At 36.9% G+C, this 25718-nt stretch overlaps 4 protein-coding genes across 18 annotated transcripts in view; 1 reads left to right on the top strand and 3 right to left on the bottom strand.

Moving 5' to 3' along the window:
- The window catches only part of LOC117563883 (lipase 1), a 57773-nt gene extending 33010 nt beyond the window's left edge, over positions 1–24763 (bottom strand). The window contains exon 1 of the mRNA XM_052002339.1: positions 24435–24763. The gene's annotated coding sequence lies outside the window, so the exon portion shown is untranslated. The remainder of the gene's footprint in view (positions 1–24434) is intronic.
- Positions 2104–3160, bottom strand: LOC127565132 (skin secretory protein xP2-like). 12 transcript variants are annotated; one of them, XM_052002356.1, is made up of 4 exons: positions 2776–3160; positions 2508–2714; positions 2323–2475; positions 2141–2261 (listed from the first exon to the last, which is right to left on the bottom strand). In XM_052002356.1, the coding sequence occupies exons 1-4, from the start codon at positions 2871–2873 to the stop codon at positions 2150–2152; spliced, it is 570 nt and encodes a 189-aa protein (XP_051858316.1). In that variant the 5' UTR covers positions 2874–3160; the 3' UTR covers positions 2141–2149. The 12 variants fall into 12 exon arrangements, with proteins under 12 accessions (XP_051858311.1, XP_051858310.1, XP_051858317.1 ...); XM_052002355.1 differs by having other exon boundaries at positions 2150–2351; positions 2404–2475; positions 2776–3150; XM_052002358.1 differs by having other exon boundaries at positions 2163–2322; positions 2404–2475; positions 2776–3151.
- Positions 10202–12819, bottom strand: LOC127565204 (uncharacterized). Its single transcript, XM_052002721.1, has 3 exons — positions 12813–12819; positions 10645–10708; positions 10202–10583 (listed from the first exon to the last, which is right to left on the bottom strand). The coding sequence occupies exons 1-3, from the start codon at positions 12817–12819 to the stop codon at positions 10202–10204; spliced, it is 453 nt and encodes a 150-aa protein (XP_051858681.1).
- On the top strand, positions 20161–25575 carry LOC127565128 (lipase member H-A). Of its 4 annotated transcripts, none has more exons than XM_052002342.1 (6): positions 20161–20342; positions 20410–20551; positions 24486–24619; positions 24690–25124; positions 25187–25391; positions 25455–25575. In XM_052002342.1, the coding sequence occupies exons 1-6, from the start codon at positions 20294–20296 to the stop codon at positions 25516–25518; spliced, it is 1029 nt and encodes a 342-aa protein (XP_051858302.1). In that variant the 5' UTR covers positions 20161–20293; the 3' UTR covers positions 25519–25575. The 4 variants fall into 4 exon arrangements, with proteins under 4 accessions (XP_051858302.1, XP_051858300.1, XP_051858301.1 ...); XM_052002340.1 differs by having other exon boundaries at positions 24471–24619; XM_052002341.1 differs by lacking the exon at positions 20161–20342 and having other exon boundaries at positions 20370–20551; positions 24471–24619.
- Positions 25576–25718: the final 143 nt, after the last annotated feature.

The raw sequence follows: 25718 nt of genomic DNA, 5'->3' as shown, positions 1-25718 counted from the left end.
AATTTATCTATATGAACTCTATCATAATTGGGTTTTCAGCCATATGTTCACATAGTTGACTCGACTCAATTATGTTTAAAGATTAAGCATCTAAAACCACTTTCACTTTAGTTCCAGCAGACCCTAATATTTTAGAAGAGCTTCTCAGTCTATTAGCGCTTGATTTATACAAGTTAATTAACACGTTCCTCGCATTCTGAACAATATTGAATACAAAACATGCCGAGCGAGATGTTGAAATGGGGAGGCAAAAGAAAAGACTGGCATATGGATGGATGACTATACCTATGTCAACAGCCAGACAAAAAGCACAATTAAACCCTTTGAAAAGGCGCAGACAAAGCTGCAAATACAAACAATGCAGCAGGCCTCATTGCCAACCTTTGGGGTTGGCGTTGAAAGGGCTGTGAAGGTCAAGCCGACAGAGTAAGACCTCCCTCAATGTGACTGGTTGGGCTTTGGTAGTCACCTCAGGCTGTAACGTGCAACGATATATACCGCAAGGGTGAACGGACGATCTGTGGGTGCGGGGCACGCTATAGTATCCGGCTCTAGCTCGTCGGCTTTGGGGGTGGTGGTCTTGCTTCCACAAATCTACCCTATATTCGCTGCGTACTATCATTAATAAGTCTAGAATTGAGCGTGCTGCGACAAAATGAATAGCTAGAACACTAACCGGAAGAGAAGTGATAAAAAAAAAAAAAAATTTAAAGTTTCCATAACCCTGCAGAGAAAGAGAGAAAGAAAGAGAGAGAGAGAAGAGAGAGAGAGAGAAGAAGAGAGAGAGCACGAGATTTAAGTTACCAGCTTGTCACTGGTGTTACGTGACAAGGATCCCCACCCATCCTACGATCACAAGCAACAGAGCCTGGCTCTGGTGATCCCTTTTGGGCCCTACGACGGTGGAGCCTAAGGCCAGGTTCGGCTAATTAAAAGAGAAATTACTCCATGTTCAAATTTGTTTTAATTAAGGGTGTAAATATATAAGAAATAATACATTATAAACAAGTATAAATAAATTTAAAAAAAAAAATGATATAATATGACAAAAGAATATAATATTTAAATCTAATAATTTTTAAATTGTATTTCAGAATGTTTCAATTTTGTGCCGTATTTGTTTTTTTCCTAATTGTTTAATATTTATTTGCTTAACTATAATCAATAATTTGTCTATTTTTTTTTTGTTTGTTTTGTTTTCATCGGCTGTGTTTCATTTAATTTTATTTATATTTATTGAGAATTAATTTTCTTCTTTTTTTTTCCAACTATTATCGATTTTATTATTCTCATCTATCTTTTATACAAACTCATTTTTTTGTTGCGTGAATTTTTCGTGTGCGTAATGTGCAATAATTAAAATATTTGTACAAGATGTACATCTTTCAGTTTTCATTATCGAACTTACCCCCAGAACTCCTGCGGCGGTGATCGATCTCCGGCGAAGTGCTGGAACGGGCTAAACGACGAGGTGTTGCATAAAAAAAATAAATTTTTGCACAATAAGCACATCCGCACATTTGAATTATACACTATCAATTTTTAGTACAACAAATTATTAATTAATTTAGACAAGAATTTTACTTATAATTCATGTTCTTTCTTGACATGACTTTCATACTGTTTTTAATTTTCGACTTGCTTTTCATTTCTAATCTTTACAATTTTACAGCACTCTTGTTTTAATAATTTCCTTTTACAATTTCATTCTTTTTATCTTAATTACACTTTTAACTCTGTTTTAATCTATTATAACTGCGATTGCATTTAATAATTTTTGATTTTTTATATGTGTTGGCGCTTCGCAATTGTTTCAATTAGTATTCAGACATAAGTGATTTTTAAATTTTTTTTTTTTGTTTTGTAGTGCAACTTTTACATTTCTTAACTCGTCTGTGTTTTAACAAAACTGCACTTCCGTTTTCTATTTTTTTTATTTAAATTTTGACTTGACTGTGTAAAATTTTAATTTGTTTCGGTCGAATGCGCTACACTTTTCGATCGTTTTATTTTAACAGATAAATTAGATTTTGTTTGTTTCAAATTGCAAGAGTGATTTAGTTTAAATCATTGTTTGGTTTTCACAACACTTTTAATCGACGATTAGAGAATGATTTCACAAAAACAATTTGATGATGATGGCAGAGAGTTAAAGTTGGCACCTAAAGGCGCTTCGCTGGCCAGGCAGTGGCCTGTAGAGGCGCTCCGCTGGCCGAGAGGGCCGGTGCAGGGGTGCTCCGCTGGCCGTGAGGGCCGGAGAGGTGCTCCGCTGGCCGAGAGGGCCGGTGCAGGGGTGCTCCGCTGGCCGTGAGGGCCGGAGAGGTGCTCCGCTGGCCGAGAGGGCCGGAGAGGTGCTCCGCTGGCCGCTGCAGGGGTGCTCCGCTGGCCGTGAGGGCCGGAGAGGTGCTCCGCTGGCCGAGAGAGCCGGTGCAGGGGTGCTCCGCTGGCCGTGAGGGCCGGAGAGGTGCTCCGCTGACCGAGAGGGCCGGTGCAGGGGTGCTCCGCTGGCCGTGAGGGCCGGAGAGGGTGCTCCGCTGGCCGAGAATGCCGGCGCAGGGCGCTCCGCTGACCGAGAATGGCCTACAGGGGTGCTCCGCTGGCCGAGAATGGCCTGCAGGGGTGCTCCGCTGGATAAGCTGCGGCACTTGGCCGAAGCAAACTGGCGGTATGCTGCGAAGCAAAGAAACAAGGCCTTGAAGGCAGCAAAACCAATCCTGCGAACAAAATTTTAATTACACGGAGTCCTCCTATGACACTATAAAACTTTTCTCTTACCAAATAATAGCAAAGACAATAAAAAATTTCCCAATAGCGCTCGATGCCTTCCGATTTAAATCTTCAATAATTACGCGTCTATGTACGCAGCCGGTCATTAGAAAAATGACCAAACCGGAACCGGCTTTCACTAAGTTGGCCGCGCTCAAGCTGGTGCAGCTGGCGCAGATGTCAAAGCTGAGCTTTCCAGTGCAACCGATGCACTTCAAGCTTATCAGCAGTTTTACAGCACTGCTCGGCTTATCAGCTGCTTACAGCGCTGCTTTAAGCTCAACTCGACAGACTAACAAGTGCATACTTTTAGGAGCTACTTGCAGCAACATCAACCTTGACTTAAACTTAGTAAACTTTTAGGCCGAATTCAATACACGTTGCTGTAGGCGCCGTTACAAAACCCCCCCGCCACAATCAGACTAGGGTATTTCCTTTCAATAGATACCCTAGACTGATACCGCCGGAAGCAACATCATTGTCGAATGTCCTTGACATGATAATTGCCTAGCAAATGGCCTTGTAAATCTTCGAGCTCATAATTCGAATTGCCGAGTTTTCTACGAACTCGCGCCTTTAGAAATGCGGGACCAAACTTTGCATTATAACCAGTCTGGAAGCAACTTTGCTTGAAATTTCGACGGAACACTTCTTGTCCTGGCGCGAAAGTTATTATTCTTGACCGCAAATTGTAACGTTTCTCGTTCACATCATGCTTAAGTTGCATCAGCTTACATGCATTCTTACGGATCAAATCAAAAGAGTCCTGTCGATTAAATACTAATGATCGATCATCCAGCATGTTTAGCTTTCTAAGCAATGCATATGTTGACCCCGACGTAATCATGTGCTGCCGAAAGCCATGTAATATGGAGAAGTACCGATGCTCGAATGCACGGACGATCTCAAAGCACAGCATATTTTGCTTAAGCTTTCGTCCCAATCCTTCTGATCTGGACGCAAGTAAGCTCTTATTCCCGAAATTACCGAGCGATTAACTCGTTCAGATGCATTCGCTTGAGGGGAATGAACAGCGGTGAACATTTGATTTACTCCATACTGTTTCAAGAGCTTTTGAAACGCCTCAGAGCGAAACTGCGATCCATTGTCAGAGACAATAGTTTCTGGAACGCCGAAAGTCATGAATAATTCTCCTTCCAGATATTTAATTACGAGAGCCGCGTTTATTTTTTTTACTGGCTTAAGGAAAACATATTTTGAAAAATGGTCGAGTACTATAAATATTCCAATATTTCCACTCCTTGATCGGGGATACGGTCCAAGAAAGTCAATAAAAAGGCGTTGGAAAAACCGCTGACTTTCAGGAGCTTTACCCAAAGGAGGTCTCAGAGCATGATTTGGTGCTTTCGTAGTTTTACAAACTTCACAAGCGTTGATGTAAGCTTTAACATCAGAAACGAGACCAGGCCAGAAATAATATCTCCTCACTCTTTCGATGGTTTTGTGGATACCCCCATGTGAGCACAAAGGACTGTCATGTGACTGGAAAAGAATTTCAGGGACCAATTCTTTTGGTATCCAGAGTTTCCAGGCATACTCGTCGTGTATCTGCTCTCCTGTCAAATGCTCAGCCTTACGATACACGTAGCCACTATCAACTTTTAAATCCGGAAAATTTGTACTATTAGCTTTTACGCTATCGAGCAACTCCAAGTACTCTTGAGACTTGAAATGTGGCGAGTCTAAATCCACAATTAAACCCTGTCGTAAGTCTATGGCAGCCACGCCATCTTCATTCACTCTCGACAGAGAATCTGGTACCACATTCATCGAGCCTTTCCGATGTTCTATTTTAAAACGATACCTTTGTAACGATAATGCCCAACGAGCTAGACGTGAATTTAAATCATGGTTGGACATCAGCCATTTTAATGAAGCATGATCAGTCACAATGGTGAACCGTGTCCTTCCACGTAAGCACGAAAATTCTTCAGTGCTACAATCGCTGCTAAACACTCTTGCTCGGTGACAGTGTAATTGCGTTGAGCTTTGTTGAGTTTTTTCGAAATGAAAGCCACTGGACGTTCATCTCCGTTCTCATTCAATTGAACTAACACTGCCCCAACGCCAGATTTACTAGCATCGCAATGTATTGCGAATGGCTTAGTAAATTCAGGGCTGCATAGCACGGGAGCTTCACTAAGGCGTGATTTCAACACGTCGAATGCTGTGCATGCTTCCGGTGTCATACTAAATCTTCGTTTAGTGGTCATTAAATCAGTTAAAGGTGAAACTAACGAGGCAAAATTCGGAACGAACTTGCGATACCAACCGCACAAACCCATGAAGCTTCGCAAACCTCGTAATGTTTTCGGAAGTGGAAAATCTTGTATGGCTCTGACTTTCTCTGGGTCAGTCTTAATTCCACCGTCTCCGATTATGTGGCCCAAATAGCGCACACGCCGCATGTAGAAATGACTTTTGCCAATGTTGATTGTCAAACCTGCACGCTCAATGTGGAGAGCTATCTCTCTCAACACCTCTAAATGGCCTAAACTAGATGAGACTATAAGCAAATCGTCTAAATGTACAAATACTTCGTTTCTAAGATGGGCCGGTACTACCTTGTCCATCAATCGCGACATAGTGCTAGTCGCGTTGCACAATCCAAAAGGCATAACTTTAAATTGATATAACGGCCTACCAGGGACAGTGAAAGCCGTTTTATCTCGGGCTTGAACATCGAGAGGCCCTTGCCAATAAGCACCTTTTAAATCTAAGCTGGTGATGAACTCAGCTTTAGGTAGTCTACTCAAAATGCCGTTAATTTGAGGAAGTGGATACGCATCTTTCTCCGTTAAGCTGTTAACTTTACGGCAAACTAAACAGATTCGCACTTTGCCTGGTTTTGTTACCATAACGATTGGAGAAGACCAGGCACTTTCTGACTCTTCTATCACTCCCAGTTCCAGCATCCTGTCTATTTCTCCATACATAGCCTTTTCTACAGCAGGCGATACTGGGAAATGTCGCTGCTTAGTAGGCTTAGCGCCGCCCACCTCTATAGAATGCGAAATTAAATTCGTCTTATTCGTGCGATTGAGAATTCGAACGGACAAAAATGGTCGAGGATCACTAGATCCAGGTGAGAGTGTGCCTATGTGTTCCAACCCAAGCACACACTTTTTGACCTGCTGCCAAAATGATTTAATGCGCTTTGTGCTTCGAGTTTTGGATTTCGTAAAATCAGGTGAAAAATCATTTGTAAGAACGGTTTTCTCTTTCAATATTGGTATTTTCTGATGTAGTAATATGCTGACATCGTTCTGTAAGTCCGGTAAAATTTTCACATTTGGTAAAGTGTATGGTGGAAGTTGTGAGACTTCCGTCACTCGTCTGTCATTGTCGCTTGGGTTCGTGAGGCACTCGAAGTCTTCGGTTTGTACGCTGACTTCGATGTGCCGGGCTTGGAGTTTTTTGACCACTTGCCACAACTCGGTTTGTACGTGTTAGCTGCTCCACAGCCATAACAAAAGACTCTTCGGTCTGATACGCAATCCTGGTATCGGTGTCCTTCCTTACGGCAATTCCAACATACCAAGGATATAGCTTCTATGTCTAACTCGCTTTCGCATTCTGACTCAATACTCTGAGTTTGACAATCTACAAACTCTGCGACTTCACGTCTAAATGGTGTCCTTTTTGCATAGCCGTGAGACTTTTGAACATCGTCCAAAAAGGTTTCGCGTCGACGGCATATCTCCCTCAAATCTGACACAGTTTTTACGTCTACATTTAGCAGCTCATGCCGTATTTCAGGCCTTAAATTGTTTTTAAGGACGCGAACGACCTTCAGTGTAGACCATCGCACTTCTAACTGATCTGTTAACACAGATAAGCTTTCGTAAAAACTGTCAAACGATTCATTTGGTTTCTGTTTTCTGTTCCTAATAAGCTCCTCTATGTCACAATCGTCTCGTGCGATTTTGAACTGTGATCGCAAGGCTGCGCACAATTCTTCCCATTTCACATCTAAGACGCTTTTGTGGTAACGCCAATAGAATTCGAGGGCCTTGCCTTCGAAGAGTACGCTAGCATGCTTACATAGAACAACAAAATTCCCGCCTAATGTCTGATGGGTGAGTGCCTCTGCTCTATATATAAAATTGTCAACGGATACTCCTGTTCCAGAGAATTTAATTTTCCAACCATTTAATACTTGCACTACCTTGTCTGGCCTATTTAATAGGTCGGATACATGCGACATTGGAGTGCCAGAATTGATCCTTGCAGGGTCAGCATTGAAGTCTTGCTCTCTGACATATCCAGGCCTACTTTCCATTCTCTGCCCTGTTGGAGGTGTGCTGGTTCTAGCATCGCTATTTGCTGGAGTCGCGATCAACCATTGCACACTATCTACGACCGAACTCTGAATTAGTTCGGCCATCCTCTCGGAGAGAGTAGTGAGCAATCTGCTCTCCATAGCGAGCAAGGAAAGAACATTCACGGATTCAGGATTCTCTAAATCACTTACGCGTATGTTCGATCTCATTTGCGATGTGCTAGCAACGTCATCCGTCACTGAATCGCTACTCCGCTCTTCCGCCTGACGGCTTTTAGACTGTGAGCGAGTTTGCAACCCTTGAGTATTCGATGGCTCAACTGGCCTAGATAGCACTTGACAAACTGGGCATTTGTCCTTCGTTTCAAAATGCAATTCTATGCACTTTTTGTGAAACTCGTGGTTGCATGCGGTTCTATACGCCTCTGCAACGATAGGCAAGCCTATTGCTCCCTTGTTCGGCGATCGAGCAACACTCATTTTTCAAAGAGAAAGAAACAAACTATAGAGCTAATAATTGTTCGCAGAGTATAATGTTCGTTGATGTGTCGGTCTTAATCGAAAATTATCAACAGAAGAAAAAACAAAAATTTACTAACCAACGAAAAATATATATAAACAAAAAAAATAATAAAATTAAAAAAATACAAAAAATGGTACTATTCAAAGGAACCAAAAATAACGTAGAAATATAAAGAAATAATTCATAAATATTTTTAACCGAACTCGAAATCAGACATCACACCTGTCGTAGGGTAGTTTAACTTTTAATAACTAAAAATTCTCGTACAAAGGATAAATAGACAGAGGGATGAGTTTAGAATCTTAGCTGATTTACGGACAACAGAACGATCAGAAATCTTCTTATTGTTTTCCAATTAAATCTTCTAAGAACTAAAGCTTCTAAAGTTTTGAAGTGAAGTCTGCCAAAGTCATACGGGGTTGTGACACTTTTTAATTCAAATGTCCACATAATCCATCGTTTGAACTTTGTGCAGATTATCATGTGTCGATAACGTGTGTATCTTATAACAAGGGCCAGAATATCCACCGGAGTTGAATTCTTCTGTAGTTCCTCTCATTAAGTGATACCCCATTATTGACCCATTTGATAGAAGAGGAGATATAATTCTGACGCCAACTTTAAATAGTGGCCAAACCCGAAAATAAGATTTTCTGTTTTGTTTTCCAAAGCTATTAGAAAATTACCGACGAATTCTTTTAAAGGGTTGAAATATTAAGAAAGGAAAAAAAAAACAAAAACTGTGAAACAAAAGGCAAACTTTAGAATTTCTTTGCGAGAGTCTTACTGAGTTATTACTGTACCCAATAAGGTCCTACACGTTGGGCGCCACTTTTCTTATTAATAATAATGAATTATCTCCGTAAAGTGCAACGATATACGCCGCAAGGACGGACGGACGATCTGTGGGTGAGGGGCACGCTTTAGTATCCGGCTCTAGCTCGTCGGCTTTGGGGGTGGTGGTCTTGCTTCCACAAATCTATCCTTTTCGCTGCGCACTATTATTAAGAAGATTAGAATTGAGCGTGCTGCGACATAGAGAAAAGCTAGAACACTAACCGGAAGAGAAATAAAAAAACTAAAGTTGCTATCGTTTGCCTCTGCAGAGAGTGAAAGAAAACAAAACAAAAAACGAGAGAGAGGGAGAGAGAGAGAGAAGAAGATAGAGTACGAGATTTAAGTTATCATCTTGTCACTGGTGTTGCGTGACAAGGATCCCCACCCATCCTATGATCACAAGCGTCAGAGCCTGGCTCTGGTGATCCCTTGTGTGCCCTACGACGGTTTAGCCTACGGCCCGGTTTGGCTAATTGAAAGAGAAATTATTCCATGATTAAATTGTTTTAATTAAAGGAACAAATATAAAAGAGATAAAAATTATAAGATTTGAGTATAAAGCAATGTTGACAATAATAGGAATAATATAATAATATAATAATATCATATAACAATTTAATATAAATTCTAAGTCTAATTATTTTTTCTTTGCGTTTGTATTAGAAAATTTTTAAATATTTGTGCCGTATTTGTTCTGCTTAATTGTTTTTGCTTAATAATTTTTGTAAAAAATAATAATTGTATAATTTATTTATTTTTAAATTTTGTTTTGTTGACAACGGCTGTAATTCATTCTTTTGTTTTCATTTTTTTTTCTTTTATTTATTACGAATTAATTTTTTTGAGCAACTTTTATGAATTTCCATTTATTCTATTTAACATTTCTTTAGGTTCATTTAGTTGCGTTAATTTTCATGTGCAAAATGTGTGAGAACATAAATGTTTGTACCAGGCGTACATTTTCATTATTGTTTAACAAACTTACCCCCAGAACTCCTGCGGCGGTGATCGATCTCCGGCGAAGTGCTGGAACGGGCTAAACGACGTGTTTTATAAAAGAATATTTTTCTCTACACATCAAACACATTCGCACATTTTCATTTAAATATTACTAATTCTTTTCATAACCAATTATAAATTAATTTAAACAAATATTTCTTTTAATGGGTGTTCATTTTTCCACATGACTTTTAAATTCTTTTTCTAATTTACGATTCGCGTTTGAATAACTATTCATTTCTTTTCATTCTATTCTTCACAATTTTCTAACACTCTTGTTTTAATATTTTCTTTTTACAATTTCATTATTTTTCCTAATCGCACTTTTACAATTTGTTTTAATCATTCATAATTGCGATTGTGTTTATTATTTTTAATTTTAATATGTGTTGGCGCTTCGCTTTTAAATCGGTTTAATGGATCTGCACTTTTATTTTTTTTTTGTTATAATTGTTTCAATCAGTATTCAAACATAAGCGCTAGATGTAATTTTAATTTTCTTGTTTCGTAGTGCACCTTTCACATTTTTATCTTATTTGTTTTTTTTTAACAAAACTGCACTTCTTGTTCTATTTATTTATTATTTATTCAAATTTTAACTTTGCTTTCGAATTTTGTAAATTTTAATTTGTTTCGTGCGAAAGCGCTACACTTTTTCAAACATTTTTTTATAACTTTCTATTTGCATTTTTTGTTTGTTTTGTTTTATATATATTGAATGATTTAATTTAAATCATTTTTGTTTTGTTCTTCACAACACTTTTAATTGATGATTAGAGAAGATTAATGTTTTCACAAAAACAAATTGCTGACGCTGGCAGAGAGTTAAAGTTGGCGCCTAAAGGCGCTCCGCTGGCCGAGAGGGCCGGTGCAGGGGTGCTCCGCTGGCCGAGAATGGCCTGCAGGGGTGCTCCGCTGGCCGAGAATGGCCTGCAGGAGTGCTCCGCTGGCCGAGAGGGCCGGTGCAGGGGTGCTCCGCTGGCCGAGAGGGCCTGCAGGGGTGCTCCGCTGGCCGAGAATGGCCTGCAGGGGTGCTCCGCTGGCCGAGAGGGCCTGCAGGGATGCTCCGCTGGACAAGCTGCGTCACTTGGTCGAAGCAAACTGGCTGTCTGCTGCGAAGCAAGGAACAAGGCCTTGAAGGCAACAAAAACAATCCTGCGAACAAAATTTTAATTAAACGGAGTCCTCCTATGACACGATAAAACTTTTCTCTTACCAAATAATAGCAATGACAATAAAAAAATCCCCAATAGCTCTTGATGCCCTCCGATTTATATCTTCTACAATTATGCGTCATTAGAAAAATGACCAAACCGGAACCGGCTTTCGCTAAGTTGGCCGCGCTCAAGCTGATGCAGCTGGCGCAGATGTCAAAGCTGAGCTTTCCAGTGCAACCGATGCACTTTAAGCTTATCAGCAGTTTTACAGCACTGCTCGGCTTATCGGCTGCTTACAACGCTGCTTTAAGCTCAGCTTAACAGCAGTTTAAGCTAATTCGACAGACTAACAAGTGCATACTTTTAGGAGCTACTTGCAACAACATCAACCTTGGCTTAAACTTAGCAAACTTTTAGGCCGAATTCAGGCAAGTTGTTGTTTCCGTTTCCGTCATGTTGAGGTCCTTTTGAAATGTTGACGACAGCCAAAGCAGAGCTCCCCTCGTCCACGATTCATCGTCTGGTTGGAGGAGCTTCCTTCATCATCTCATTTGTGATTTGTGGAGTTGCAGCTGCAAATATTTGTTTAGCCCTTTTGCAACCAGCCAACGATTACCCAGTGAGAAGAGATGCCTCTCTGCACAGCTTTGTGTTTATTTTCATTGGACTTTTGTCGTGCTCCGGTCGTGATGCCTTTAACCCTTTTAATGCCAATGACTATCAAAATTTTGCGACATTACAGATAATTTGTAAACGCTTTACTAAGAGGTAACTGCTACTTTTAATACTTAAATTAGACTTGATATATTTTAATGTGTGATTTGTATTTAAGAACATTTAAATAATGTATTCCCACATAATTCAGTTTATTTAAATCTTTCACAAAATCAATTGTGATAGATTAATCTCAAAAAGCTCAAATATTATTAAAATATTTAATTTTAAGCCTTTATTTTTCTAAAATTTTCCATATAATTTTCTATTTTAATATATTCTTCTCAATCCCATAAAAAATCCCTTTCTTAAATTCGACATCTAGCTCAAAATTTTAAGATTTTAAGAGGTGGGCAAACGTTGAATAGAATTAGGCAACATTTTGAGATTTTAAGAGGTTGGCATCTTTGTATGAAAATTTCGACAACTTTATTTTAAAATTTGAAGAATTTTGTCTTTAACTTGCTATTTCAGAAATTTTATAACATTCAAATTAAAATTCTACAATTTTGCATTCATCTTTCATTCTCAAAAATTTCATAAAAATCACAGAGAAATCCATATTTTAAATGCTTTCTTTATCATGAATCAATTTATATTTATCAGCTTTTATCTGCCAATTCAATGTTGATTTCCCAACAGCCTGACAAGTCTTAGCGGCCTCATCGCAAGTAATTTCCATAAAGCATTTTAAATGGCCAATAAATCGAGTGACTCGATTGGCAATAATGCAAGTCGAGCCATTTAAAAGTCAATTCACAAAACGCACTCAAAGGCTGTCAAAGCAGCATCAGCAAAAACCAACTCCAGAGAAAGAGAGAGTGAGAGAGAGAGTGCGATGAGAATGTCTTTCTAGTACTCATAATTCTCGCGGTTGCCTTTTTAGATTGAATTTCTGCAATGGATGCGTCTTTTTGATGATAAATGCGAGCGCCGCACAAAACGATTTGTTGCGCTTACTTTGCCGCGAAATTTATGCGAATTTGTAATGCAATTCATAAGCCGCAATGTTGCAACAGCAGCAACAGCAGCAGCAGCAGCAGGACGCAATGCAGCGTGCTACAGAGTTGCAATTTATTGTGGCGCAGAGTTGTCAATGCAAGCAAATAAATTGGTTGTGGCAGCGAGTGAATAGTTTGGCTTGGCTTCGAGTTCCCTTTTATATGTTAATCAAATGCCATTTATCAAAGGGTGTGCAACAGAATTGAAATATTCGACGCTATAATTAATGCATTTATGTGGCTTAAGGTATTGCTTATAAAGTTGATAAACTATGCCAAATGAATTCGAGACTTATGTTTGCTTTAAACACGCTCATAACAGCCTTGACATAGCACCAAGTTTAATTATCAAGTTGCGCGTCGCCGTCATTTTGGTGCTGCTTCCTTGCAGACTGAGCACACACACTTGATTCTCAGTTTCACCGTGATGTTTGCTTAGTCATTGAGTCACTTAGTCAGGCAGTCAATGCATCAGTTTGTCAGTCAATGTTGCCCGTCACTAAACGCCTCACTTGGCATTTTTGTCGACGGCGGCGCATTAAAACAATTTTGTTAATTAAGTAGGAAAAATTGTTAGTTTATTTACTCATCAACTTTGCAAGTTCTCATACCAAGCGCACACATTCTCACTGCACTCGCTCCTCCTCTCTCTCTCTCACACACACTCTTTCTCTATCATTCTCTCGTGTCTCATTCCTTTGGCAAGTTTTTTGCCTTGCAAGGCAAGTTTACAGTTTGCTTTGTGCGAGATGCCGCTCAAAAATTCTCAAGTGCACAATTAATTAGTAAAGTTGGCAGCAGAACAGAAGCGAAGGAAAAGCACTCGCAAAAGCATCGCAAAATCGCTACGCTATACTCAAGGAATTTATAGCCCGTTTTGATTAGACTTAAGCAAAAGTATCACAGCCCACATTGGCCCACAAACTTGGCTAGCTAACTAAGTAGCTAAGCTCTTTGTTGTCGTTGTCGCAGCCGCTTTCGATGTGGATGTGGATGTCGATGTCTTTGGCACTATCGCTGTTCTCCTCTGTGAGTCGATGGAAGGGAGATTTCGAGACTTTTTTTTTTGGGTTGGGAGGCGTCAAATTGAAAATTGATTGGAAACTGCATAAGTAATGAAAGTGATTTTCGGAACAATCAATTGATTTTCTATTTCTTCTATTGTTGTATAGTATAGTATGTCGATTACAAAGCGAATTCAATTCAATTGGATAACAGTTTTCCAGGCACTCAAGTGGCAAGTTGATGGCTCTACAACAATAATAGATATAGAATACAATTGTAAAAAGAAAGCCTACTGCTATTTTAGGCTTCTGAAGAATGCGAAAATTCAATTCAATTAAATTCACAAGTTAAATGTATTGAAAATATTTTATTAAATAAATATTTGACTTCCTTCCTTTGCATATCCTTCCTTAAAGTAATAAAGTATACTAATTGATGAATTGTAGGCTGCGACGATAGACATTTATTTATATTTTATAACTAACCTAATATGTTACTTATAGCATTACATTAAAATATTTTCATTTACGAAACTCTAACTTACAAATTTGGTATTTGGTGCAACCTACATATATATAAATAAATATGTATAGATATTAAAATATTAAAATATAACAAGTAAGAAAGCTACAGTCGAGTGCACTCGACTGTGAGATACCCGCTACCCATTTTGAATAAAAGAAATATATTTTGCGATATTTTTCTCAAAATATACCAAATATACTGCAAAAATACTAAAAATATACCAAATAGTATATTTGGTATATTGATATAGTACCGCATTATATACCATAGACGGCACAATATACCAGATTGTCATCTAAAGCAACTAAGACCCCTAGTAAGTAGGCGTGTTTGCCCATACAAAAGTATTTCTTTAATAACTTCGACAATTTTTATCTGATCGCAACCAAATTTCCAGGAATCATAACTACTATAGTTATTATTGTATACACCAAATTGGCAACTCTAGCTTTAAAATTACGCTTGTTATTCGATTTTTTTGATTTGCGGGGCGGAAGTGGGCGTGGCAACAAACTTGATCTGCGTGCAAACATAACAAATGCTGTCGAAAAAAAATTATAGCTCTATCTCTAATAGTCTCTGAGATCCAGTGTTTCATACGGACGGACGGACAGACACACAGACGGACAGACGGACAGACGGACATGGCTATATCGTCTCGGCTGTTGACGCTGATCAAGAATATATATACTTTATAGGGTCGGAGATGCCTCCTTCTACCTGTTACATACATTTCCTGCCGGCACAAAGTTATAATACCCTTCTACCCTATGGGTAGCGGGTATAAAAATAATGATATATTTTTTAATTTAAATTTATTTTCCTTAAATTATTAATGAAATACTTGTTAGCTCAAGAAGCCAACAATATACTCTTCATTATATAAATTAAAAGATATTAATAAAAATTACTTAGATACATACATATTAAATTAATGCATACATTTTAATTTCGTTCTCATTTATAATTTTTATATTATCTACACTAAAATATATTTATCTACAAAATACCACCACAATATTTTTTCATTCAAAAACAGACAACAGAGCCCTCTGTTAACTAACAGCGCTTTAACAGGCTGTATCGACAAGTGGCGCCATCTGTTGCAATTGCGTTAAACTACATCTTTTAAAATAACCGTCGCACTAAGTTAACGCTCTCGTTTTCTTCGCTTTTGTTGTTTGCTTTCTATTGAATGCCGCGCACAAATAAATAAAACTTTAATTTCATGCGCCAAACAAAGCAAACTAAACAAATTAAAAATGTTGAACTCAAGTACAAGAAAATTATCGTTACGCTTTATTAATTTGTTAATAGTGTAATTAGTTGATGCATACTTTGTTGCACCTTTGAAGCTGGTGCTGTAATTCCCGTTAATTGCCAATTAACACTGTGGAATCATACTGATATCGCAAAAGGAACATTATTATCATAACTTGTAATATTACAAAATTGTGTGCCAAAGGGAAGCAATCGTTGAACTAATTGTGAACGTTGAACTGATTTGATGCCAATTAGCAAGTGAAGTAAAAATATCTTAATATCATATCTCTTATATGAAGCGACAATATAGTTCATTATCAATGCAACTAGAGGGAATATTATGCAATCTTCTATTATAAGTAGTATCATGTATATCGTAAAACTTGTGCAAATGCACAAACAAAAGCAAAAACAGCACAAGCCAAGTGGAAATGCGGTGGTAAATCATGTTGCAACAGATTGGCTGATATCCGACAGCACCATAACAACAAGAGCAAACCAAAAAAAGATATAATAGAAACTTGAGGCGACAACAAGGTGAACTATAGAATACACTGCAATTGCAATTGGAAAGAATAGATCTAGATAAACACATAATAATAGATGATGAAGTGGGTATTCAATGCAGAAAAGTTTATAACATATATTACTTTTATTTTAAATGGAATATCTAAACCCTTCGTATAGTCCTTATCTCCCATCTCGAAAGTGTAACAACCGCAACAGTTGGTTCGCTTGGTGTCTTGCCGTAATTGTGCGCATTTTCTTTTCTTCTCACTGCATTTTCAGTTTCATTTTCATTTCCATTTTCATTTCCCTGCCATATATCAGAAAGCAAAACGTTTTGCCGCGACACTGCTTGACTTTGGGCCTACTCTGTTGTTGTTTTCTTTATAGTAGTAGTGTTATAGGCCAGGCAGTCACGCGACCCAGAGGTTCATTGCTTTCAATCACCAGCATTAGCGGCCCTTGCTATTGTTTATTTATTTTGCGGTCCCGTTTAAGCGGTTAACCACAATGAAAAGCCCAAACTATTATGTTGCCGGTAGTAGAGTAAACCTTTTTTATTTACTTTTTTTTTCTTGTTTTGTCATCCACCAAATAATTTGCTACCGTATAATACATAGATGATATGGAAGTAAGACGGGTTTATGATTTAAGCGAAATGCATATGACAAGAGTTAAAGGGTCTTTGTAATGGTAAACTTGGCCATAAGAAAGTAAGCCGAGAAAATAAATGTCAAGTAGTTCAATTGTTGAAGACCACTTTTCCTTTTTACACTATATAGAATTATTTATAGCACAACTCAATGTTGCTATTGTATTTAGTATGAATAACATTTCAGACATAAAGATTCTTCATCCTTTCTTCTTTATGTTAAAACTTAGCAACTTTAGAATGTAATTTAAATGAGAAAACTATCGAAGATAATAGGAATACTGTAACTCAATTCTTAAAAAATTAAAGCTGAACTTTTTAGGCAATATTTGCATCTCTAAACCTTAATAATTTTTTATGGTAAAACTGAATTAGTACCTAAAAACTATAACATGTAATTTGAACGAAGAAACTATCCCATTAAATAACAATTAAGTTTAAAAATGAATTGCAATTCTGGGAACATTAAAAATTACCTCTATAAACTACAGTTTTCGGTTCAAATATATTAAAAATTATTTATGGTTTAAGTGAAAATGACTTAGAAACTTTAAAAAATTAAAAAAGAAAAGAAAAATCTGTGAAATATAAAAAAGATTTTCCGATTAAACAATTTAAAAGAATAAATTTATTCGCTTTGATTGTAGCTAGAATATTGCACATAAATTTATGTAAATGTGACTTTGCCATTATCATTAAAAATTGGTCAACTTTGCATCTCATTTGATTAGTCGAATCTTAATTTAGAGAGACGCATTTGCAAATCTGATCAATTTATCATCAAAGTCACATTATTTACACCTTCAAGCACATGTTGCCAAAAATCACTTTTGATGTCATTTATGCAAACCTATTCGATTTGTAGCCAAATGGATATTAGCTGGCAGAGTAATGACAACTTTTGACTCGAAGGTGGATGGATAATCGAGCGATAGAGATTAAGTGGCAGCAAACGAGCCTGCAGGTGCTTTGTACAGCATTTGACTGTTGGGCAATAGACCAAGTGTACGATGGTATGTGGCTCTAACAATTTATAATATATTTTGTGCATTGTGAAACGCTGCACAGGCTGGGCAGCCATATGGAAATGGGGTTTCGGTGACACGCAAAGCAGCACGAGCCAAAACACAGAGATTGAAGCAGCGACTGAGGCAGCGACAGAGATTTAGACGGTGCGACTGCGAGATGAAAACGATGTAAGTAACTAGCATATGACTAAAAAAAAAACACAAAAAACACACACTCTAAGCATTGCAATGTCAAACGGTCTCAGCGAGCGGGGCCAAGTTTCGTTTGGTTTTTAACTTTTGGCAGTCTGCAAGCATTTTGGCTTTTATCTGCCTCAACAGCAGCGACAACGAGCTCATTCAATTACCCAGACGCGTTCCATGTGCTTCGTCTACCGAGAGTCTTGATCGACCTCAGTTTTTGTTTCTTAACATACGTGATATTTATGCAAATTTTAATTGCATTCTCTGTGCAAATAACAACTACACAAAAAATTGACACAATAAAATGTCCAGTAATCCATTGATGTTGTCGTTGTTATTGTCGCTTTCTCTCATCCAACTGGCAAAAGGTTGTAGCTAATATCATTGTGATAATCTATTTGCCTTATGTGTTACATATGTGTGTGTGTGTGTTTTTGTCATTAGCCAAATTCAACACGGAGGCATTGCAATTCTTATTGCGCAACGGCAACTTCGACATCAATCCATTCAACTGTCAGTTATTGCTGCTGCAATCATGTCCAAGGGATTATATCGGATTTCATTTGTACACCAGGTAAGTTTATCAGATGGCGTATACATTTTAGAGAATTTCAGACATAATTCAACAGCTAATGCCAATTGAGAATTGTTTTTAAATTAAGCTCAGATTAAAATTGTGTAAGATACATTTTTGAAACTGTAGAAAAGTCTTTAAGAATATTTTCTTGGAGCACTTTTAAATATTTTTGTATTTTACGTGAAATTTAAAATTATTATTTACTACTTTTGTAAGACTAAATAATTTTGAGAACTTAATGCATTTATTGAACTTGGAGATTCATTATTTCTGCTCTTCTTTCATAAGCAATTAAACATGCCAAATTTTGAATTATATCTTTACATAATTCTTACTTATATTTATGTATATAAACTAAATAACTTGAATCTCTTCAGCTTTTGTTGCCACCCATTGATCTCTGTACTTCGTAAACATAAACTACATTTAATGTATTACTTTCGCTGTGCCCTAAGTTTCCGCTTTTGCTTAGAGTCTAGACCAACTCCCTTTGCCGCCTTTTCTCTATTTACATATTTGAAAATAAATAAAAAATATGACTAAAATATTGTTTTAATCTCCCCTGCCATTTTTCAAAGCTTGGTCCAGTTTTGCAGCCCGGACCTAAAGGCAGTTTTGTTTATACTTTTACCCATAAATCTTTGGCTAACGTCATCAATAACTTTGCAACTAAATCTTTCACTTTAGTTGCGCCCTCGTTACTTAGTTGGTCTCTTTTAATATATGTATTTCTGTATCACCTTCATATGCATAAGTGTATTTGAACTCTTTCTCGTTATATTGAGCATATGTTTATTACGACAGTAAAAGTTTGGGAAAAGTATTTACTTCGTGCTCAGCATGAAAAAAGGCGCCACAAAGATTGTTTGATAAGATTTTATTTTGGGTAACCAAACACCCAAAATGGTAATGGGAAAGCGTTACAGATAATGCCAAATTACACATAAGTCGTGTGATTAAAAGCAATTCATGCGAACACTTGCGATTAAATCGACGCTATCAAAACGAATGACTTAAGCAACGAACTTGCCCGTACATATTGTTTAACACTTTCGTTGAAGTCTTTCATAACACTAATTTAAGCACTGGAAACGAAAACTAATCACAACAAATGGAGTGAGTGTACGCATTTAAAACAATCTATAACTAAGCCCAATTTACATAAGATCGAGCAAGATAGAGCTGCAAAAAAACTACAACCATAATAAACGATCAACGAAACGAAACTAAAATCAAAATAAGAAAGAGAAATAAACGGACAAGTGCGATGAACTCGAAATACACTAACAAAATAACATTTTATCAGTAGCTGTAGAAATTCACAAAATTTCTTTGTTCGCTTCTGACAAGAAAGTCGTCGACTAATCAGTCTCATAAATAATTTACACGATTCAGATGCAGCATTCTGATAATGCCAAAACAGTTGACAATTTCTACAGCATTTACTCTTTGGCTAGAGTATATAAAAAGCAGTGCAGAGTTGCGTGCGCCGTCGCATTGGGCAGCGAGTTTTCATCGCAGCAAAAAACAAAGTCAAGCATAAAGTATTCGCGTCTGCGCCGCCAAGGTAAAGTCAAGGCAACAGGTGGCGGGAATCGTTGCAGCAAACAGCAACTGCAACAACGGCTGCCGCGGCAGCAGCGCGATTCTTGTGGCTGCAACTTTGTGGCTGCCACAATTTTCATTGCATTCGGCGCATTCGAAGCGCATCGCGCAAATAGGAAACACGTCAACAACAGCACTCGCCTTGAAACTTAAAAGGATAAATAATTGCAGACGAAACGTGCAGCAAATAATTATAAAATTGCATCACAAAAAAGTTTAATTAAATCATGCCAAAAATTATTCAAATAATTATCGATTAACAGAGTGTGGAAGTGTAGTGGAAAAGAAATAAATGTGGCCTAAATAAACAGTAAAAATTTATGCATATGAAATTAAATTGAATAAAAATGAAAATATGCAAAAATTATCAATGAATAATTGATATTAATAAAATATAACAAGTTTACCAAAGTGCAAGCAATTTATTTGTAAATAGTAAAAGAAAAAGCAAATGTATGAGAGTAAAAGAAAAACGCATGCAAAGCCTGAATAAACATTGATAATAATAACAAGAATATTCAAATGAGAATGTGTAAATTAAAGTAACTCTACAACCACTTTAAAACTACAAAAATATTTAAGAACTCATATGTAGTAACCTCAATTAACAGCACTTAGTTCAAGAGTGAAAATCAAATTGAACTAAAGATGAAATTTGTAATTGCTATCTGCCTTCTTTTAACGCTAATTGCCAAAGGTACGACAACAGCATCTGCAAAATGAAATGAAAATAGTTTCGCTTACGATCTTACAACTTTTTGCAGATGCACAAAGTTTGCTGCTAAACCAAATGGATTGGAAAAATCTGATGAGGAGCGGCGCATTGGATTTAAATGTCTTGCGTTGTTTTTTGCGCGACAAAAACTTTTGTCCCAGTCCCTATATCGAACATCGTCTCTATGCACCGTAAGTTCGTGATGTTCGAGCTGACAGCCAATTAAAGTCTTGTGTGTGATAATCTGCATAACGTATCTAATTTATGTACCAGAGTCCTAGTTACCAAAGAGCTTTAATGCTAAACACACAGTGATCAGTTTACCTATTTGTTTTACTGCGGGAGAAAGTGTGAGAAATTAAGGCTGGTCATGGAATTCTTTTGGTTAGTGTGTCATCCACAAAGAAACTTGTGCAACCACAAGGATACGTAAAATATGCAATTAATAATGGGCGAGCAACTTGTTTTCAGTATAAAACAAGATGACCCACTTAAAAGATGCCATCTCGATCCAGGCACAGAGAAAAGCGGTCGAAAATGACATCAATTTCATTAGTAAATAAAAACATTTTTTTATCTTTCAAATACCGATTCGCAAGTCGTTCAACTTGTCTGCTCGCCTAACTGGCTGTTGGTCAAGTCCAAGTGACTCTAAAAGTCTAGTCCAAGTTGCCACTTACCTTGTTTAGCTGGCGAATTTTGTAAACTGTTGCGGTAATAGCAGTAGAAGCCATAGATTACGTGATCTTGTCAAGTGTACGTTAGAAAACTTGTTCATTTCACTTTGGAGAACGTGGAGCTTCTCCTCTCCACTTAAGAGTCTCATATTTCCTCACTCCCACCCGCAGAGAGCTGAACTGCATTGATCGTTCATTAGATATTGACTTTTATAGCGTATCACAGAATTCAATGGAGGTGTAAGTGAAAAGTCGTTAATGCGTTTTAAAATTGGTCAAAACATTTAGAAATGTTCAGTACAATCTCTTTTTTCGGGTTGATTTTATAATTTGCGGCAAGAAGAAATAATAAAATCCAACTTAGTAAAAAAATATATTGAATATAAAGTGTTATTGCAAAAATCCACTTGTAAACTCGGATTAAATGCAAATTGTATAAATATGTAAATTTAATAAATATATCTATATAAAAGACTTTCCAAGTGACATTCAAGTTGTTGTGGTACTGAAGAAATACCAACATGATACTAGTAATAGAATTTTAAAATGGAATGAAAGCTCAAAGTAATCTTCCAACTTTACTTAAATAAAAAGAATTCATTTAACTACTTTTAAATCAGTTGGCAACGATTAAAGTGCAATTACTAGCTCAGAGAAGCTGGGTCCAGTGATTTGAGATATTCAAAAAAAAATTGGTGCCCATTGCTTTAAATCGTTTGCCCATGTTTGCCCAGGAAAAATTTTTTTTTGCCCACCCTTAGTTTCGAAATTATGAAAAATTTTTTTTTTTCGAAAATTCAAAAATTTTTTTTTTCAAAATTTTTTTGTGGAAATCGCTTTAAAATCGTTTGCCCATGTTTGCCCATCTTTTAGTTTTTCGAAAAAAATTTTCGTTTTCGAAATTTTGAATTTTGAAAAATTTTGACATTTTTTCGGCATGAATGACTCAAACTCGATCGCCCACACCTCGAAATTATGAAAACTAAAGCTCTACAACGGTAGCCTCAAGTGTTTTCAAGTCTGCCCATATCTCAGAATTTCAAAATTTTGAAAAATTTGAAGGTTTTCACCTTTTTTGATTGCCCATACAAATTCATCGTTTGCCCAACTTTCAAAGTCTCAAATTTTTGTCAAATTTCAAAATTTTTCAAATTTTTTTGACTTTTTCAGACTGCCCATTTGCTATTTTCGTTTGCCCACCCTTTAGAATTTCAAAACTTTGCTTTATTTAAAAAATTTTCATACTTTTTTGATTTTGGCCTATGGCCCATACAAATTCATCGTTTACCCAATTTTCAAAGTCTCAAATTTTTGCCAAATTTCAAAATTTTTCAAATTTTTTTGACTTTTTCAGACTGCCCATTCGCTATTTTCGTTTGCCCACCCTTTAGAATTTCAAAATTTTGCCGAATTCCAAAAATTTTCATACTTTTTTGATTTTGGCCTATGGCCCATACAAATTCATCGTTTGCCCAATTTTCAAAGTCTCAAATTTTTGCCAAATTTCAAAATTTTTCAAATTTTTTTTACTTTTTCAGACTGCCCATTTGCTTTTTTCGTTTGCCCACCCTTTAGAATTTTTAAATTTTTCCGAATTCCAAAAATTTTCATACTTTTTTGATTTCAGCCTATGAATTTGTTAGGGCCATAGGCTGAAATCAAAAAAGTATGAAAATTTTTGGAATTCGGAAAAATTTAAAAATTCTAAAGGGTGGGCAAACGAAAATAGCAAATGGGCAGTCTGAAAAAGTAAAAAAAATTTGAAAAATTTTGAAATTTGGCAAAAATTTGAGGCTTTGAAACTTGGGCAAACGATGAATTTGTATGGGCCATAGGCCAAAATCAAAAAAGTAAGAAAATTTTTTAAATAAAGCAAAATTTTGAAATTCTAAAGGGTGGGCAAACGAAAATAGCGAATGGGCAGTCTGAAAAAGTCAAAAAAATTTGAAAAATTTTGAAATTTGGCAAAAATTTGAGACTTTGAAAATTGGGCAAACGATGAATTTGTTAGGGCCATAGGCTGAAATCAAAAAAGTATGAAAATTTTTGGAATTCGGAAAAATTTAAAAATTCTAAAGGGTGGGCAAACGAAAAAAGCAAATGGGCAGTCTGAAAAAGTAAAAAAAATTTGAAAAATTTTGAAATTTGGCAAAAATTTGAGACTTTGAAACTTGGGCAAACGATGAATTTGTATGGGCCATAGGCCAAAATCAAAAAAGTATGAAAATTTTTTAAATAAAGCAAAATTTTGAAATTCTAAAGGGTGGGCAAACGAAAATAGCAAATGGGCAGTCTGAAAAAGTCAAAAAAATTTGAAAAATTTTGAAATTTGACAAAAATTTGAGACTTTGAAAGTTGGGCAAACGATGAATTTGTATGGGCAATCAAAAAAGGTGAAAACCTTCAAATTTTTCAAAATTTTGAAATTCTGAGATATGGGCAGACTTGAAAACACTTGAGGCTACCGTTGTAGAGCTTTAGTTTTCATAATTTCGAGGTGTGGGCGATCGAGTTTGAGTCATTCATGCCGAAAAAATGTCAAAATTTTTCAAAATTCAAAATTTCGAAAACGAAATTTTTTTCGAAAAACTAAAAGATGGGCAAACATGGGCAAACGATTTTAAAGCGATTTCCGCAAAAAAATTTTGAAAAAAAAAATTTTTGAATTTTCGAAAAAAAAAATTTTTTCATAATTTCGAAACTAAGGGTGGGCAAAAAAAAATTTTCCTGGGCAAACATGGGCAAACGATTTAAAGCAATGGGCACCAATTTTTTTTTGAATATCTCAAATCACTGGACCCAGCTTCTCTGAGCTGCAATTACTTTCAACCGGAAAAACCACAAAGTTGAATTGAAAATAAATTTGAGATTAAAAAAAAATCTATGGAGACAGGAAACAACAATAATTGCTAAAGCATTAATAAGGAATATAAAAAAATTAAGAGATGAACGAAATTTTATCTAAAATCAACAACAGTGTTTATAAAGTTTGATAATGTTGCCAAAATATTATGAGTTGTCCGAAGTTTAATTCGAATTTATGTAAAAGAGAAGAAACCGCAAGTTATATTGGCAATTAACAATAATTTAAGAATACCTAAAGATACATAAATAATGAAAATAACCAGGAATACAGATCAAAGAAATCCTACAAAACATGAAACTCAAATAGTTTGAAATCAATCAGTTGAATTACAAGTAGCCGAAAACAGGAACAACCGCATATAGTAAATAGTTGAATTGCAAGCTGTCATTTTTTATGAGACATTCAATTATATCATGTCCCCTCCTCACTCAAGCATGAAGTCTTACGCATTTCACATCCGTATTGCATGCGCATATTATTAGTTAGTCCCCCAATTAAATAGACATATGTACAATAAATGAATGCACTTACCACAAAAAAAGCTGCACTTCATTTGGCTAATTGCAGCACTGGGCCACGCAGCGGACTACCGTTGAACATCCACAATCCGTTGACATTGTACAAGGGCGGATTTGGGAAACAGCGCGAAACGGTCTTCATAGTGCATGGCTTCAATGGCACGGCGACAGACAAGCATCTGCAGTTTCTGAGGGACGGTTAGTGAGTATGACATACGCTACTATTGAGTAACAGTTTTAAAAAGAGTTAACTCTCCCACACACACAGCATATTTGATGCGCGACTTTAATGTGATCACCGTGGATTGGCGACCTCTTACACGATATCCTTGTTATCTCCATTCTCTAATCAACACGCGACTAACTGCTCAGTGTACAGCCCAAGTATACTCGTTTCTCACGCATTATGGCGCCACACGTGAGAAGATCACATGTGTGGGACACTCACTGGGCGCCCACATCTGCGGCATGATTAGCAATCATCTGACCAAGAAGCAATATCGCATTATCGGCTTGGATCCCGCGCGACCTCTTATTGAGCGCAAGAAGAGTAATCGATTTCGTTTATCGATAGACGACGCGACTGTTATACAAGTGCTCCACACAAATGCGGGCTTCTTGGGTCAAGAGGACAATACGGGGCATCTCAATTACTGTATTAATGGAGGTCGCGTGCAGCCCTTTTGCAAGGGCAATCCAATTAGTAAGAAACTATAATATAACATGTAGAATCGTTTAGTTTACTACATATATTTTTTATTTTAGGGCGCTCTCGGTGCTCGCATTTTCTGAGCATTTGCTATTTGGCTACGGCGACCATGAAGCATACCAAATTTATGGGCGTGCCGTGTCCCAATGGTTGCGTAAATCTTTCGGGGCCAAAACGTTTGCCCGTTAATGGTCGCATTAATCCATTTGAGTTTGTTTCGCTGTTGCGAGATTATAAAATAGGCAATGACGCGCCCGACGAGTGAGTACACAGTTATTCAAATTTTCATTGTGGCGCCCGTTAAAATTAAAACTATATTTTCAGCGCGCGCGGCTGTATTTGCATTGATGTGCCGTATGCCAAACACTGTCCATTCACAGATGCGTAAAAGTATATATAAGTTGTAGTTGTAATTATTAGTTTAAGATTTTTAATAATAAACTTTAGCGCGTAAACAAAATTTCCAATTGTTACTTTTCACAATGGAGCATCACTGTAATTTGCTCTTTTTGCAAAGAAGCAACACTGGCAGAACTATCGTCAAAACGATAGTTTTTGGAACTTTCAATATTGCCCATGCGTGAAACA

This window comes from Drosophila albomicans, chromosome 2L (genome assembly GCF_009650485.2).
Source record: "Drosophila albomicans strain 15112-1751.03 chromosome 2L, ASM965048v2, whole genome shotgun sequence".
Classification (NCBI taxonomy): Eukaryota; Metazoa; Arthropoda; class Insecta; order Diptera; family Drosophilidae; genus Drosophila; species Drosophila albomicans.
Note: the sequence above shows the minus strand (reverse complement) of the source record. Positions and strands in the feature narration are given on the sequence as shown.

Coding starts and splice junctions, on each gene's coding strand:
- LOC127565132 (XM_052002350.1), bottom strand. CDS start 2,873: ATGACCGGCTGCGTACATAGACGCGTAATTATTGAAGATTTAAATCGG. Junction 2,715..2,775: donor ATTGTCTTTGCTATTATTTG/GTAAGAGAAAAG, acceptor TTTTGTTCGCAG/GATTGGTTTTGCTGCCTTCA. Junction 2,352..2,403: donor TCTCTCGGCCAGCGGAGCAC/CTCTCCGGCCCT, acceptor CCAGCGGAGCAC/CTCTCCGGCCCTCTCGGCCA.
- LOC127565204 (XM_052002721.1), bottom strand. Junction 10,584..10,644: donor ATTGTCATTGCTATTATTTG/GTAAGAGAAAAG, acceptor TTTTGTTCGCAG/GATTGTTTTTGTTGCCTTCA.
- LOC127565128 (XM_052002340.1), top strand. CDS start 20,294: ATGAAATTTGTAATTGCTATCTGCCTTCTTTTAACGCTAATTGCCAAA. Junction 20,552..24,470: donor GAACATCGTCTCTATGCACC/GTAAGTTCGTGA, acceptor GGCTAATTGCAG/CACTGGGCCACGCAGCGGAC. Junction 25,392..25,454: donor GGCAATGACGCGCCCGACGA/GTGAGTACACAG, acceptor CTATATTTTCAG/CGCGCGCGGCTGTATTTGCA.